Raw genomic sequence first — 18,047 nt, 5'->3', positions numbered from 1 at the left:
TAAAGGGGGTTTTGAAGCCAAGAACCCAGGAAGGCATACGGTTAATCAAAAAGGTAGCAGTAAGGACAACATCTTCCCAAAATTTTATAGGAACATGGGATGCAAAAAGGAGGGATCTGGCAACTTCAACCACATGTCGGTTCTTCCTTTCCGCCACTCCATTCTGTTGTGGAGTGTAGGAACAAGAACTTTGATGAATAATACCAAAAGTTTCAAGATAGGCTGAGAGGGTTTTCTCAAAATACTCTCTAGCATTATCAAAATGGAATATTTTGATCCAGGTGTTAAACTGGGTAAGAATGAGTTCATGAAATTTTTGCACAATCGTTGATACTTCATTCCTGGATTTCATGAGATAAATCCAAGTGTAACGAGAGTAATCATCAATAAAAAGGATAAAGTACTTGTAAGCCCCCATAGTAGGCAAATGATATGGCCCCCACACATCAGAGTGAACAATATGAAAAGGAGAAATAGATCTTTTATTGCTTACTGAATAAGATTGTCTACAATGCTTTGCTGGTTCACACGACTCACAATGAAGACTTGATAAAGACACCCCCTTAAACATATCTCTGGAAATAAATGACTCAAAGCAGAAAAAGACAAATGACCAAACCAAAAGTGACATGACATGATTTTGTCAATAGACTCTAACAAGACTGACTCCAAGGCAACTCCATGAGGTGGTCCAAGAGCACTATGAGGTATGTTCAGCAAGTATATTCCGTTCGCCTCATGGCCACTCCCAATCGTCCTCTGAGACTATAGGTCCCGAAAAACACAATGAGTGGGAAAGAAAGTTATGCTACAGTTCATGGATTTTGTCAGGCTACTAATAGATGAAAGATTTGTATTAAGTTTAGGGACATGAGAGACAGATGATAAATAAAGGGTGTCAAAGGTTTTTATATCCCCTTTGCTAGAAATGGGAGCAAGGGATATTTTCTCTTTACCAGAGAGAAGGTGGTACGAATAGAAAAGGTTAGACAAGCTGTTCATATGGTCTGATGCACCAGAACCAAGTGGTATGAACAGAAAAGGTTAGACAAGCTGCTCATATGGTCTGATGCACTAGAGCCATTTATGATTCCCTGAAACTGAAGCATGGTTTGCAGAAGCACGAATGCCTGAGTGAGCAAATGCTGATGATGATGATGTGTTGCTTGAAGATGTAGAAATAGTAGCCTCCAAGTGACATAACAGCCTACCATACTTTTCAAAGTCTGCCTTCATTGCTGCCAACTGTTCAATGGACTTCTCTTCACTCTCCTTACTTTCTCCTTCCGGTACTGTGGCAACATTAGCTGTCTTTGGCTTTCCTATCTGATTGCCCTTCTTAAAATTGTTGTTATTCTTAAACTGGTCAGGAAGAAGATCAGGATGAAGCTTCCAGCAAGTGTCCTTTGTATGCCTCGGTTTCTTGCAATATTCACATACTTGCTCCTTCTTCTTAGTTGGACCCTTCGACTTTATTCCCGCATGTGCAAAGTGTTCCGTAGGTGGACTCTGTAACTGAACTTGCCGCCTACTCTCCTCACTGCTCACCATAGCATATGCCTGGGCAAGAGTAACATCATCTTTGGCTAGAATATTCTGCCTAATGATGTCAAACTCAGGGTTGAGTCTAGTAAGAAATTTAAACACCCTGTTTCTTTCCACCAACTTCCTAAACATTTTTGAATCATTCTTAGTCTCCTATGCAACTGTCTCCATAACATCAATTTCCTGCCATAAGGATTTTAGTATAGAATAGTAGATTGCCACACTCTTCTCCCCTTGTCTTAGGTTCTTCACATCACTTTTCAGCTTGTAGACTCTAGCCACATTTAACTTTTGTGAATAAGTTTCAGTAAAACTGTCCCAGATCTCCTTGGCAGAGGACATCCAGAGATAATGCTGACTTATATGAAGCTGCATAGAATTGACTAACCATCCTATGACAGTATAGTTCTCCTGCATCCATTTCTATATTTAGGGTCTGTCTCTTCGGGTTTCACTTTACTGCCTGTGAGGTACCCTAATTTTCCTCTACTACAGACATAAATCCTTATAGATTGTGCCCAAGCAAAATAATTTGTCCCATCTAGCTTGATTGTTGTCACACCAGTCAAAACGGAATCTACCGAGCCAAGCCCGGAAATCGGCACCTGCTTGAACTCACTTCCGTATTGCTCCATTAATGAAATGAAAATAAAAAAAGCCAGAAATTTGGTCCTTATAAACTTACTTGAAGTCAAACCAGTACCCAGATGCTTGAAAACTAGGGTTTCACTGCGTCCGACTGTTGGGGAGAAAGATAGAAGATGCAACCACTCCTACTAGAGCTTCCCAATCTCTTCCAAACCTGAACCGTCCTCTTTTAGAAGTCAAAAGACACCTCCCAAGCACAGAGCGCCACACCCAAAGCTTTACTTTTACTTGTAACTTCGAAAATCTCTAATCGGCTAGGGTTTTGGGCAGAAACAGTACAACACCACTTCTTGGCAATATCCGGCCAGATTTACACTCTCCAAACCCTCTACCAACTAGGCCAAAGATCCTCCGAACTATAGAGAACCTATCTCTCCATACACTTTTTTAATCGAAGGGTGTATGGGAAAAGAGGAAGAAGAAAAGAAGAAAGAAAGAAACCTACTCTGATACCAAGTTGTAAATCAGTCCTCTAAATCTGATGTAAACTTGGGAAAATTAGAGAAAAAAGAGGAAGAAAAGAAGAGAACAACAATGAGTGACTTATCATTATGGACCCTTTCAAGTGATCCACACAAGTCTTTCTTCTTCCATGTGGTTTCATAGGTTGAACCTGGTTGTATTTGCCCCTACTTACTAGGTCTCAACATAATAGGCCTATAACCAGATAGGCAGATAGACAATGGTAAAGGGCTTCTGACTGACTTATAGGAAGAAAGAATTCCAATCCAATTCTGTTGACTATCTATCCAACCTGTAAGAAGATGTGATTTGTTGCAAGTTGAAAGGGGCTAGAAGGGAAAGGGGTAGAGAAGGACATGAGTAGAAGTAGTAAGAAATGATTTAAGTGCCAATAATTTAACAAAGGATATTGCAATAAACAAAACTGGCTGGTGAAAAAGGATTCATGTAGCTGACCCCATATAGTTGGGATGAGGCTTGGATGATGATGTTGATTCTCCCAATTATTGACTACATGAGGCAAATACCTTTTTAAATGGTTTGATTAACTCCTTTCTAATTGAGTTAGTGAAGAGTATGCTTGCAACAGAGATTCTCTCACATTAGTTGTCATTTTGGAGGGTCTGGGAGGGGGTGCTTTAGAGAGAAGTGTGTTCTATTGTGGCTAAACCCTTCCAGATTAGCTTCTTCAGTTTGCTGGGATGGGGTAGTTGGCTAGCTGGTTTATTTCAACTTGAATTGGGAGGTTTTGATTTTTATTGTACCCTCTTCTATCTATTTGCTTTCTTAACAACATTCTTTGATCTTGATATCTTGTTCTCAGTAGACTTATTTCAAAAGAAAAAAAAGAAAAAAAGAAAAATCTTGTTATCAGTACAGTAGAAAACATAAATCTCCTATACCTACCACCTAATTTCTTACTTAGTGAAAGCTAAATTACTGTAGCCGAAGTAGCAGAAAAGAGAAGAAGAAGAAGAAGAGATGCTGGAATGTCGAACTGCTCTACTCAGTCGACAGTACTATTATTTATATTATGGTGTAGTACAATGATACAGGAAGTTACTAGAATGCCCCTGATTAGTGATGGGACACCCAGACAACTTAAAACATTAAACAGGATTAGGCCCATTAACAAAGGCTCAGTACAGGACAACTTAAACTCAAGTATAGGCTAATAAGAACTCTTATCAGCCGAATACTCATACATACAAAGACTTCAATCCAACACTCCCCCTCAAGCTAAGCATGGATATCAATCATGTTTAGCTTGCCAAGCATGTCCCTAAACTTTGCTGCTGCTAGCCCTTTAGTCAGTACATCCGCAATTTGCATCTCAGATGGAGTATAAGGCACATAGAGTTCACCCAAGACAATTCTTTCTCTAACAAAGTGCCGATCAATCTCAATATGTTTTGTCCTGTCATGCTGCACGGGATTGTTGGCAATGTTGATGGCAGCTTTATTGTCACAATACAGCCTGAGAGGACCTTCAGCCTTAATGCCAAGTTCATTAAGAAGAGTTCTGAGCCATAAGAGTTCAGCAACCCCGTGGGCCATAGCTCGATACTCTGCTTCTGCACTTGATCTAGCCACTACATTCTGCTTCTTACTGCGCCATGTGACCAGGTTTCCTCCCACAAATGTACAGTAACCCGAAGTTGACTTTCTGTTTCCAACAGACCCAGCCCAATCTGCATCAGTGTAGGCTTCAATTTCAATTCTATTGTTTTTCCTGAAGAGAATTCCCTTCCCTGGGCAAGTCTTCAAGTACCTGAGAATCCTTTCAACTGATTTCATATGAGGAATCTTTGGAGAGTGCATAAATTGACTGACAACATGCACAGCATAAGCAATATCTGGCCGAGTGAGGGATAAGTATATCAGCTTCCCTACCAATTTTTGGTATCTCTCTTTATCACAATAGTCCTCCCCTACTGATTCCTGCAGGCCATGGTTCTGTTCCATTGGAGTATCTGCTGGCCTGCACCCCATCATGCCTGTTTCCTCTAGGAGGTCAAGAACATACTTCCGCTGACATATGTAGATTCCCTCTCTTGACCTGACAACTTCAATCCCAAGAAAATATCTCAAATGACCAAAGTCTTTGATCTCAAATTCAGAAGCTAGAAACTCCTTCAGTCTTTTTATCTCTTCCAAGTCATTCCCGGTAATTACCATATCATCCACATAAACAATGAGTGCAGTAAGTTTGCTATCCTGTATCCTTATGAACAAGGTATGGTCTGCACCACTCTGAGTGTACCCCACTTTCTTCATGGCCCCACAGAGCCTCTCAAACCATGCACGGGGAGATTGCTTCAACCCATATAATGCTTTCCTCAGTTTGCACACCTTTCTACTAAAGTCATAGTCTGGTGGAGGTTCCATAAATACCTCTTCATGAAGGTCACCATTTAAGAAGGCATTCTTCACATCCAGCTGATGAAGTTCCCATGAAAAATTTGCTGCTAGTGACAATAGAACCTAAATTGTGTTGAGCTTTGCTACCGGGGCAAAGGTTTCTTTGTAGTCAATCCCTTCTTTCTGAGTAAACCCCTTTGCCACAAATCTGGCCTTGTACCTTTCAATGGACCCGTCCTCCCTGTGCTTTAAAGTAAACACCCACTTGCACCCAACAAGTGGTCTTCCCCTCTAGCAGATCCACTAATTCGCAAGTTCTTGCTTTCATTAGGGCTTTCATCTCTTCATTCATAGCTTCTTTCCACCTTGGATCAGACACAGCCTCTGAGTACCTAGAAGGAACACGCACAGAGGAAAGAGCAGACACAAAGGAGTGATAGGCAGGAGATAAATGTGAGTAAGAAACAAAATCAGCAATGGGGTGCCGGGTGGTGCAAGAGCGGATAGGCTTACGGAGAGCAATAGGAAGATCCAAATCAGAAGTATGAGAGTTGAAATTACCTTGGATTGTAGAGACAGATTGATCCGAGTCCAACTGGTTGCTGTCATGAGGTTGAGGACCCCTTTTTCTTCTGTTGTATGTAAGTATCTCTTTTTGTTGCCTACTGGAGCCTTCAAGAACATCTGCAGCATCAGGAGAGGTAACCGGCACAGTGGGAGCCTCATTGGGTTGACCCGGAATGTCACAACAAGGAGTAGGAGGAGAGGATGGAAGACCCGAGGCAGATAGGGGAACAAAAAAGGAGGGAGAATGAGAATCCTCTTCCATCCCACTAGTCTCCCCCTGAAGAGGATTCTGAGAAGACTGAAAATAGGGTTGAGACTCAAAGAACACCACATCTCTGGTGACATACTTTCTCTTGGAGACAGGGTCATAACACTTGTAACCCTTTTGTGTAGGAGAGTACCCCAAGAATATTTCCTTTGTAGCCTTAGGATCCAGCTTAGTCTTCTTTGGATCCTTTACATGTATGAAACATATACAGCCAAAGACCCGAGGAGGAAGGGGAAAGTCTGGAAGAGTGAGGCACAAAACAGAGAAAGGGGTTTTCATACCCAACACCTTAGATGGCATCCAGTTTATCAGATATGATGTAGAAAGTACAGCATGAGACCAGTATTGCTTGGGGACTTTGTGTTGGAATAGTAAGGCTCGAGCTGTCTCCAATAGATGTCTATTCTTGTGCTCAGCAACCCCATTCTGCTGAGGAGTATAAGTACAGGATGACTGATGTAGTATGCCAGCATCTTCGAGGAATAAGTTCAAGGATTTTTCAAAGTATTTAGCAGCATTGTCTGACCTGAATTGCTTAATCTTCTTATTAAACTGTGTTTCAATCATCTTGCAAAATGCCATGGTTATCCGTGGTACTTCATCCCGTCCTTTTAACAGGTAGATCCATGTACAACGAGAGTAGTGGTCAATAAAACTGATAAAGTACTGGAAGCCATCAAAGGAAACAATGGGTGAAGGGCCCCAGACATCAGAATGAACCAAATCAAAAGGAGCACAAATTTCATTGCTGGAAATTGGATACACAGTTCTACATTGTTTTGACATTTGACATACTTCACAGGTTAGACTCTGACTTGGAATGCCCTTAAACAATTCGGGAAACAACATTTCTAATGAGGAGAAAGACACATGACCTAGCCTAGCATGCCAAAGATGCAGCTTAGCTATTGACTCCACACTTTCCGGATTACTAGCAGCAGATGCTTGTAAGGCTGAGCCGATGTCATCAAGGTAGTAGAGGCCTCCATACTCATGACCGCACCCAATCGTTCTCCTTGTCAATCTGTCCTGGAAGACACAATGAGTAGGAAAAAAGGTTATACTACAGTTCAAATTTTTGGTAAGTTTTGAAACAAACAAGAGATTTGAGGTAAGACTGGGAACATGTAAAACTGATTTAAGAGAGGTCCTTGCTTAGGTCAACAATTCCCTTTCCAGAGATAGTGGAGAAAGACCCGTCAGCAACTCTCATCTTATCCTGACCAGACAACAAATGATATGAAGAGAATAGGGAAGACATGTGTCATATGGTCAGTAGCACCGGAATCAATAACCCAAGAAGTAGAGTCAATAGAGCCAGTGGCACTGAAGGCAGAGGCTGTACCTGATCTAGCAAGAGATGTAGAAGCAAAAGAATTATTTCTTAGACGGGCTAATGCCCTACTAAGGATCTCAACCTCACTAGCAGTGAAGCCCAATGTACCAGTTCCAGAGGAATCAGCAACCTGTCCCATAGGAGAAGAAGACACTGTTGGTGTATTTTGTGAGTTGTCATCATTGTTGCTGGCGACAAAATTCCCACTTGCCGCAGGCCTGTTATCTCTAGAAGAAACATCTCTGGGTATTGAAGACATCTTGACTGCAGCCACTGTGTAGGTGACACTGATTAAGACTAGCCGAAGCAGTTCTGAAGGTTCTGAACCAGTTCTGGAGCAGATCTGATTAGTTGAAATGATCACAGCAGGTTCTGACAGCACTCGACACAGTTTCAGACTTGCTGAGACTGTCACAGTTCTGAAACAGTTCAGTTACAACAGCAAGCAAGGAGTTCTGGGCTGGTAACCGACCTGAAGCTAAGGGTTCTCAACTATTGTGCTATGCAGACTCCACTTGAACTTTGAGTACTGCAACTGTAAAAAGAGTGCCCTTCCTTGCGGCCAATACTAGGACTGCTGACATCAGTCCTCAACTAGGGTTCACAGTGCTGAACAATCTGGAGCTGGCAGCTCCCTAGGTAATCTCACAGCAGTGGTGAGGGGTTTCGGACTGATAACCACCCTGAACTTGGAGCTGTTTGCCACATTGCTATGATGGTAGAAGTGTTCACAGTGCTGGTAGAACACTAGATAGACTTCACTTGGGCTGAACCAAAAACTGCAACAGTTCGGGTACAGTAGTGAGTGAACAGTTCGAGGCTGCAACAGTAGCAAGTGAACAGTGGGCTCTGTAGAAGAAGCAAAGTCTGTGCGAGTCTTGCTGGAGCACCGAAGCTGCAACTGTAGAAGTAGCTAAGCCCCTTTCGGCTAGTGCTAGGACTGCTGAAATCAGTCCTCAACTAGGTCTGTCCTACACAGACCTCTCTTAGTAGCCAAATAGCTACTATTTGCTGGAAATAACCTAGTAGGACATCTACTTCTGGGTCTTACTTCCCTTGAGTCCTACAACCAAGAGAAACCCTAGGTTCGAACTTGCTTTACTCTCTTACACCCCTAGGTCTTCACTACAGCAACCCAGAAAAGGAAGAGAGAAGATGAAAAGACAGCAAGAGAAGAGAGTGTGTGCCGGCTGAAACCAGGAAGAAGCTAATGCTTTGATACCATGAAAGCTAAATTACTGTAGCCGAAGTAGTAGAAAAGAGAAGAAGAAGAAGAAGAGATGCTGGAATGTCGAACTGCTCTACTCAGTCGACAGTACTATTATTTATATTATGGTGTAGTACAATGATACAGGAAGTTACTAGAATGCCCCTGATTAGTGATGGGACACCCAGACAACTTAAAACATTAAACAGGATTAGGCCCATTAACAAAGGCTCAGTACAGGACAACTTAAACTCAAGTATAGGCTAATAAGAACTCTTATCAGCCGAATACTCATACATACAAAGACTTCAATCCAACACAGGATCCTAAATACATTATATCCCCTTGCCAACTAAAAGAAAATGAAAAGAAATAAAAAAGCAAGAGAACCAAAAAAAGAACTAAGGAAGATCCCACCTACGATGGATAAAGAGAGAAATAAGATAGTAGCTAAACCTACAATTATGGTCCCTTTAGAGGATTTCTGCTCCTGGGGTTTAATCTGTTTTTTTTTTTTTTTTGCATTTGAGTGTTTTTTACTGTTCTACTGCTTAAACTTAGCTGGTTAATCCCACTTTATTAGAATTTATTAGAATTCTTACATAGATGGTTTTTTCAGTTGATTTCTGGATGTCACTTGTGTTCTGAAGCACATGACAAGATTTCTACTCCTGAAGTTACATTTGTTTCATGAATTTGGGTTCTTTTTATTTCTCTACTCCTTTAAGCATAGCAGGTTTATCCCAAATTGGAATATATTATGTTTCTTACATGAATGGTCTTTTTGCTCTATTTTTGGATGCCACTTGACTTATTAAACACATTCAGGTGAACCCACATACACATCTGCTGAAATTATGTGATTTTGGGAGTGCGAAAGTATTAGTAAGCTTTCGTATCCAATGTTTTACAAGCCATTAATTTTGACATTTTACTTGGCTGAGGTTGATTCTGTCTTAATTTTTACCTAGGTGAAAGGAGAACCTAATATTTCTTACATTTGTTCAAGATATTATCGTGCCCCTGAGCTCATTTTTGGTGCTACTGAATACACAACTGCAATAGATATGTGGTCTACAGGTTGTGTGATGGCAGAACTACTCCTTGGGCAGGTAGTCTTTTACCCTCGAAAATTTTGACTTCATATTTAGTGTCCTGTTTAATGCATCCTTTGTTTAAAGCAGCCTTTGTTTCCTGGTGAAAGTGGAGTCGATCAACTAGTTGAAATCATCAAGGTGATATTATTTACCAACCATGACATCTTAGGGGGTGTTTGATGATAGCTGAATTGGCTGAATTGAATTTACCTTTTTCTTTGTCTTTTAGTAAGTTGTTAAGGAGGTTGTAACCTCTTTAATAGCTGAAACTGAACTGGATTGCTTACTATACCCTTAAATGTTTTGTTATTTAATTATTTATCCAAAAAAAGACAAAACAATAAACAATTCAGTTCAGCCAGTTCAGCTGTTATCAAATGGCCCCTAAATGGGTTTCATGGTTCTAAATTTTGAACTTATTATGTGTTTAATAACTTTTATGCAGGTTTTAGGTACACCTACCAGGGAGGAGATCAAATGCATGAATCCAAACTATACAGAATTTAAGTTCCCACAGATTAAGGCTCATCCATGGCATAAGGTATGCTCATAATTTTCATCAATGCATAGCACATTAATTCATAATTCTAATATAATTTAATTCTAGTTCTTTCTAATTTCCAAAGAACTAGCTATTTTACATGGGTGTCAGGGCAAAACGAGTTAACTTGCTGCTTTTGGGTTCAAATCCCAAAATTTAATTATGGGAATTAGTGTGAAGAAAATCTAACTTGGAGTTATTTCTACTATAGATTTTTTTTGATAAGTATAATTGTATTACGATCATGAAAAGGAGGGCAAGCAACCCTTAAGATCATGTACAAAAAGAGCCTTTATAAGTGTATCTTGTGAAGGCTTTAAAAGAATGAGCAGGAACTAGTGCAAATTTTAGGTAAGCATAGGCAAAAAAATGAAGGTTAGGTTATGGAGGACTATGGAATTACAAAAACTTATAGAAAAATTTGGGCACACCGCTTATATTATATATTAATCATATTAAACAAAAATTAATTTTATTAATGATGTAAATGATATAAAAAAATTAAAACCAATTGAAAAACAAAATTGTTTTTTTGTCTAGGTGGCTGGTCAAGGGTTGAACCTTTTGGGTCAAATGGGTCAACCCATGATGTCATAATTAAATATAAAAATTTAATAATAGACTAAAATATAAAGGTATAAAAATGTAGAAAATTTGTAAAGAAATTTAGATACATCTCCAATATTATATATTCATCATATTAAAAAAACAAGTGTAATATATAAGAATTATTTTTATTAGTGATGATGAAAACGGAATTCTCCATCAGAAGAAAAAGAGAATTCATGTCTAACTTGTGACCCCATTGATTGGGTCAACAATTCAATGGCTCAATTAGCTAAGTCAACATGTTGTTGACCAAGTAAATAATTTTTTATAGGCAAGTAGTTTCATGGTAAATAGACCCACAATCTTGGTTGATGGGTTGACTGGTTTTAATAGTTGATTTGACCATGGGATATAAGACACTAATAGAAAACCAATATTCTAAAAATCAATTGGAACTTCATTTCCCTTTCAATCAAACAAGTTAACTTGTGATGTGATAAATTAAATAATAAAAAAAATTGAATGTGTCTTCAATATTACATATTTGTCATATTAAACAAAAATGTGTGAAAACTGAGAATTTTTGTTGTTAATGATGGAAACGGCTAAGAATACCAAAAAGCAAAAAAGGAGAATAAAGTCTTATCCATGGTCCATTGACCTGGTTACATAGGTTAGCAGTTCAACCAGAATGGTCATTTGGTTGTTGACAAAGCTGATTATTTTTATTTTTTTTTTTTGCAAATAAGTGGTTAATCAATCCAAGTGAGTGGTTCAACTACAAGTTCAAAATGTTGATAAAACTACAAGTAAGATGATCTGAAGCTAGATTTTTATTCTTTAGGTTGAAAGGCAAAAAATCCACCAGTACAACAGCGCACTTACTAGTTGTATTCAAGGATTAAAGTTTCAGTATTGGGTATCATATGGGATAGTTTGGATACGGATACATTTGGAAATGTATGGATACGGACAATTGGCATGGAAATGCTTGGATGTGCTAGGGAAATGCATACAAATCACATAAATTTATTAATAACACTGAATCTTGTTACATTCAGCCTTGAAGGAAGAAGATAAGAGAATAAGAGTTTGAATGAAATGGGTGGCACACCCTACAACAGCCCCCAACATTTTTTTTATATTAGGGCATTAAGGAAGAAATGCAATGACCAATCTGTCTCTAATTAGTATGTAGGAAGAAACTTAATGAAAACAAAATAAACCCAGGCCCATTAAGCGTAGTAAGAAAGAAACAAAGATAACTAACATAACATAACATAAATGGGTCCAAGCCCATAATGCTAGGCTACACAAAACTCCCCTTCAAGCTGAGCATAGATGTCTATCTGGACTTGATGTTAGGTTTCCTATTTGGATTTTTAAAATTGTATCCTAAATTGTTTCTCTTAGCTTTATGAATATGGAGATACCTTGCCCAACATCCATCCAATAGAAATCCAACCACCAGGAATTTATCACTGCCTCTGGTATGTTATTCTTGAGGGATTTACTAAACATCCCTGATGTCCAGGCCCAAAGTTCTGTTTTCATGGAACCAAATGACCATATTAGGGATATGACACATGTATCCAGATATCATGGTGTGGGAATCCAGTTTATTGGGAGATGCTTTGCCTCTCTATCTTTATTAAATGTTTTTACACATTGTGATAGTATACATTTTGGGGATCTATGCACTTTCAGTGTTTGAATCTAAACTGCTATTTCCCTTCTGCCTATTTTGTCAATATGCATGTCTATATTTGTCATTTATGCATCCATTTATATTTTCTATGGTTGGAGATATTCTGTGGAGTGAGACCTTTTGTTACTCTATTTTTCTTCATCAGGTTTTTCAGAAACTTTTACCCCCAGAAGCAGTTGACCTTGTCTCCAGGTTCCTGCAGTACTCTCCTAATCTACGATGTACAGCTGTAAGTTTAACTTAAATATAATTTTCCTGGCATGTTTGATCCTATCATTTGGAGTCAATTGTTTATGTGTTGAAGTTTTATTAATCTTTTACCTGTGACAATATGGCAGTTGGAAGCTTGCATTCATCCCTTCTTTGATGAATTAAGAGATCCAAATACTCGCCTTCCTAATGGTCGCCCTCTCCCTCCACTCTTCAATTTCAAACCACAGGGTAAGGAAACTTTTGATGCTTATGATTCTTCTGTAAGTGAAATTTATGCCTGTTGTTGGAGCACTAGTGTCTAAGAAGGATGATTTGAAGTGGTGTAGACATGGAAAGCATGGAAAATCCTTCGAGAAATATGCTATTTTTCCCATTTCCTTACCATGTGGCAATTTCATAATCTTCGGTAATTTGAATTTTTGGTATTCTGAGATTTCTGAAATTTATTTTCTAGTCTGTTGGTAGGAATATGGTCAATTGTCATAAAGGGCAATAGTAGCATTATCCTTATGTGTGAATAGAAAGCACAAGAAGAAATAGGAAGTGTTATACACCTTCAAAAGTTTAAGAAATGTGGTTGGAGAATATGCTAATGTATTAGTAGTCAAGGAAACTAAGATATAGTCACCTATGATACTCTTTGTACAAGGGTGTCATCTCGTCTTGGATACTAAACTTTCTTGTGTAAGTTCCATATCCAACACCATCTTCAGGTGTGTCCTTGCTGTATCTGGGTAAATAGGTAGCCACAACGTAACTTGCTCTGGTTTACTCAAATGAATTAGAGTTCCACACATTTACAGAAGACAAAATCTTAATTACATTAACACATTTAAACATATCAGGGGACTTTTGACATATTTAAAATAAAAGATCTCCATTAAAACTTACCTTCCAAACTCTAGATTTAGAATTTACGAAAGGTAAAGGAGGTTAAAAGCAAAGTAGATAGGTAAAGGGAAAAAAGTCACTGGAAACAAACTTCAACTATTGTTTATTAGTTAAACAATGTGCTGACAACGTATAACCAATATGAGGGGTGAAAATATGATGTAAAAAAAGAATAGGATTATGATAGGGTGCATGGAGGACATGGTCAGATAAAGAAATGAGGTCGGGAATGCATACTTTAAGAAGAAAAGATAAACTTTTAATTACTTTAAAAAGTAGATTCACTTACTCATAATAAACTATTTTCTATTTGGAAGAATAAAACAATTGATATATAAGAAAATTGCAAGGCTATTAATGCAATAAAACTCCTCAAAACAACAATCTAGTATTGGCAAAATTTAGTCACCAGTATTCTCTGGAAGGACAAGAGCCGGTGAATAATACTCTGTTGTTGTTGGATATGGAAAAAATATGTAGAACTTCCAACATTTCTTGATTGAATCAGAAAGGTGAGCAACAACAATAAGTTCAATAATGCGTGAACAGTGCTGGATGTCAGTGTTATGAGAGGAAAAACAGCAATAGTATAATCTGAAATAATCAAGAAAAAGAAAGAACGCAAATAAATAGAAATCAAACCAAGAGTAGAGAAGAGGAGAAAAAGAATGGGAGAAAGGGATAAGGAGATGAGAAATTCAAGTAATCTCATCACATCCCCTAATTAGCTTTTATTAGCACTAATTAGAAATTTTGGTACATTTACAAGAGTGCCCTTAAGGGGGCGGATACTTAAATAGACAATAAAAGGTGCTAATAGGTCCATAGCATAAGATAAATTATGGCCTATCTGGCCCAATATTGCTACACTCCCCCTCAAGCTGAGCATAGATTACAATCATGCCCAACTTGCTTATATATTATTGCAACTTAGACTTGGGAGCTCCTTAGTAAGTATGTTGGCTAATTTCTCTTCAGAAGCAATGGAAGGTCAACACACTTCTCCAGATGCCACTCTCTCCCTGATGAAATATCTATCCACCTCAATATGTTTTGTTCGATCATACTGCATAGGGTTATGTGCAATATTAATGGCAGCTGGATTATCACAATACAATATTATTGATCATAACCAATGCCCATTTCATCCATTAGAGACCGCAACCATAATAATTCTAGCATACCATGGGATATAGCCCTAACATCTACTTAGCTGAAGACCTCTAGCAACTATTGACTGTTTCTTGCTTCTCTAAGAAACCAAATTTCCTCCTACCACAGTGCAATATTTAGATGTGGAGTGCCTATCATCTATATAGGCTTCCCATTTCATGTGGCCATGTTTTGCAAACAAAATACCCTTTCCTAGTGTACCCTTCAAATAGAACAAAATCCTCTTTGTTGTAGCCATATGTGTATCCCCAGGAGCACATGAATTGATTGATAACACTAACCACATAGGAATTATTAGGGTGAGTCACTCAGAGATAACAACTTTCCAAGTAACCTCTAAAACACTCCCCTGTCATCCAACAATTCCCCATCAGAAGTAGATAGTTTATGATTCAAATCAATGGGTGTAGCAGCCAGAGGTGCAATCAAATTGAACTTTAATCAAATAGTTTGAGTTCAAGTTCAATTAGGCTTGACTCAATTTGTCTCTTTGGAGACATCCGATAAAATTGGAATGATACAAAGAAGATTAGCATGGCCCCTGCGTAAGGATGACACACAAATCGAGAAACAATTAGGCTCAATTCGAGTTCAACAAATAAAAAGTTCTACTCGAAAGCATGCGAGCTTGGCTTGATTTATAATTTTGAATAAATTTGAATATATTTATATAATAAATATACATATATATATATATTACAATTAGTATATATATTTTTGATTGACGAAATTTATGATATATTAAATTAAAATAAGTGAAAAAGCATTGCTGTCTATCTACCCCTTGTTTAGCAAGGGAGTCAGCTAGCCCATTTGCGCTTCTTCTAACCCACTTGAATTCAGCATTCAGCTCTCTTGCAGCCCTTTCTATTTCCTTGAAAGCATTCTTGAGAGTCCAGGGAATATGTCTGTTATTTTTTTCCCAAGAGATGATAACTTTGGCGTCCCCTTCCTCCTCCACTTGTCTGAGGCCCAACTGCTTAACAATTCTGAGACCTTGTAGGCTTGTAGTAGAGCCAATAATTCAACTTTAATGGAGTTGGCCACACCAATTGACCCATAATAAAGGGCCAGCAATCTGCCCTTCGAATTTCTAATTGCCCCACCAATTCCTGCCATGCCAGGATCGCCATCGAGATTCCATCAAATTTCAGTTTAACTTTACTACCTTTTGGGGTTTCCAGTCCATTACCATGCTGTCTTTGTTGCAGCACATCACAAGTGTTAACCTTTTCAAGGAAAGATTTCCAGCAGAAAGCTTGAACCTTAGGTGGGATAGGCTTTGACCAGACTTCTTTCACAAGGAAGTTCACCCCTTGTGAAGTAGTTGAAGTTGGGGATTTGAAAAAAGAGGCACAAGTGAAAAGTCCATCTGGTGAGGGAACCCAGATTCTAGGGTCATCCGAAAATGGACCCAAAAAAGTATTCTCTAGGATATTAAGAAGGTTAATCAAAGATGCACACTCTCTCTTAAACCTCTTCTAAAGCCCAGGTCCCAGATCCTAGAATCATTCGAAAGTGGGTCCAAAAAGGTATTCTCCATGATATGAAGATGCCATCTTTGGACTGAGCAACCTCATCCCCAGAAGTTCCTTAGTTCCCTTGAGTTCTTAATCTCAATTTCAGTATTGAGAAATCTCCTAAGACTTTCCACCTCCTACACATCATCACTAGCAATTACAACTATCATCTACATAAACAATAAAAAATATAGCCAAAGTAGCTCTCCTCTTTATAAAGAGAGTGTGATATGGATATAACCAAAGCAAACAAGAGCTGCCTTGAACATCTTAAACCATGCTCTTGGTGACTATTTAATGCCATAAAGTGACTTCTTCAGCTTACAGACTGTTCCAACTTCAATAAAGAAAAGTAGTGTGGAAGAGAAAGAGAAAAAGAAGGTAGGGAGAGAAAGAGAAGAAAAGAGGGAAGACAAGCAAGGAGAAATCTCACTCAACTCTCCTTACTGTCGACCCAGTTTGTACTAACGTTTAACTAAAGCTGAAATGACAACAATGCCCTTAGATAAGTTACAACAGATATAAGAGAGAAAAATAATAAGGAAAAGACAAGAATGTCCTTGTCAACTAATTCTAATGATTCTAACACTCCCCTTCAAGCTGGAGCATCTCTGATTCTCTCTCAGAATTGCATTCTCGACTCTGTAATTGTGGATATCAAGAAGAAAATCGAATTGCAGGTTACTGGATTGTCTCTGATGCCATATCAAATAACCTGCAATCGGTCATAAACCAGAACAGAGAGAGAAAAACAGAAGATAGAGAAATGAAGAAAGGAGAGAAGAGGGGAAAAAGAGAGAATTTTAGAAATTTCTCAAGTTTTTTTCCTGTACTTTTTCTCTAGAAATTTTAGAAAATATTATTGACTCAAACATCAATAATATATGCATAATAAAGATCTGAAATTCTTGCTCTAACAGACCTTAGGTTGTGCTTTTCAGACCTAGCAGGCTCACTACATGCCTGTTGATATCAGGTGGTTCTTTTGTTCACCCAGTCTGCAGGAACATAAGGGGAAGAATAAAAAGAATAGGTCCCTTAGCCCTTCACTATTATTTTTGCAAAAACTGTCAAACATACAAAATACCCACCATATGGTACTCAACGACAAGTTTTGATATTATTCATTTTTTGTGGCGGATGCTTTTTTTCATTAATTTATTTTATCTTTTGAACAGAGCTCTCAGGCATTCCCCCAGAGATTCTTGGAAAACTTATTCCAGCGCATGCAAGAAAGCAGAACTTATTCATGGCGTTACACGTCTAGCAACTTTTGGAGAATGCTACAACTTGATCGCACCTCCCCATTCCATCAGCAATCTGATCCAGCATGGAGAAATGTATAAATTTTCTGTTTTCTTACTTCCCTTTCATTACCACTCCCCAAAGCTTTATTTTCTATTTTCTGCATTTTGTTTGTGTTATTTTCTCCATTTTGTTTGTGTTACAAAGAAAATTCCAGAACAATTTGTGCAGTAGCGATAGAGTTGGAAACGTAATGGAATAGTTGAGCTTCCAATGAGACAAATGCTGTTGTGCATAATAATTAGTGACCTCATAAATGAGGAATTAAGGAACACCTCATATCTCAGTTTGAGGATTTAAAACATTTTTCTATCCCGGTTCAGGGTTCGGAATTTTCTGAATTTTCTTTTTCTATCTGTGCTTGTGCTGTAGATGCACAAATGCAAGGTTCAAAGTATTGGCCTTGCAAAGTGTGGTACACATTGAAACACTAAAAAAACTCTTTAAATCCCATAGATACATAACTCTAAATCTATGGTCTAATAACTAACCATGAATAAAGTACAAAGACAGGACATTTTGAAAGTTCATATAAGAAATACAACATTTTTTAGCACTTTCATGGAATGCAGGACCTTCCGTTGTGATAATTGTGTTATCTGTGATGTTTCTCCGTGGAGTGAAAGCATTTTGAAATGGGGAGATCAACATTGGCA

At 38.3% G+C, this 18,047-nt stretch overlaps 1 protein-coding gene and 1 non-coding gene across 7 annotated transcripts in view; both read left to right on the top strand.

The window, feature by feature from the left end:
* The window catches only part of LOC104589033 (shaggy-related protein kinase kappa), a 37,181-nt gene extending 19,486 nt beyond the window's left edge, over positions 1-17,695 (top strand). The window contains exons 6-12 of one of the 6 annotated variants that reach the window (XM_010247211.3): positions 9,223-9,279; positions 9,366-9,506; positions 9,579-9,629; positions 9,937-10,032; positions 12,435-12,518; positions 12,628-12,730; positions 17,265-17,695. In XM_010247211.3, the coding sequence (XP_010245513.1) occupies positions 9,223-9,279; positions 9,366-9,506; positions 9,579-9,629; positions 9,937-10,032; positions 12,435-12,518; positions 12,628-12,730; positions 17,265-17,353 (621 nt within the window). In that variant the 3' untranslated portion in view covers positions 17,354-17,695. Of the gene's footprint in view, positions 1-9,222; positions 9,280-9,365; positions 9,507-9,575; positions 9,630-9,936; positions 10,045-12,434; positions 12,519-12,627; positions 12,731-17,264 lie in introns of those variants that run through there. The other 5 variants (XM_010247210.3, XM_088888830.1, XM_088888829.1 and 2 more) reach the window with 5 other exon arrangements.
* LOC148791683 (U6 spliceosomal RNA) lies at positions 15,051-15,153 on the top strand. Its single transcript, XR_016077020.1, has one exon. It is a non-coding gene; the product is annotated as a U6 spliceosomal RNA (small nuclear RNA).
* Positions 17,696-18,047: the final 352 nt, after the last annotated feature.

The sequence above is a fragment of the Nelumbo nucifera genome, chromosome 5 (genome assembly GCF_055504915.1).
Source record: "Nelumbo nucifera cultivar China Antique chromosome 5, China Antique-T2T, whole genome shotgun sequence".
In the NCBI taxonomy this organism is placed as follows: Eukaryota; Viridiplantae; Streptophyta; class Magnoliopsida; order Proteales; family Nelumbonaceae; genus Nelumbo; species Nelumbo nucifera.
This window is presented reverse-complemented; position numbering and strand designations above follow the sequence as displayed.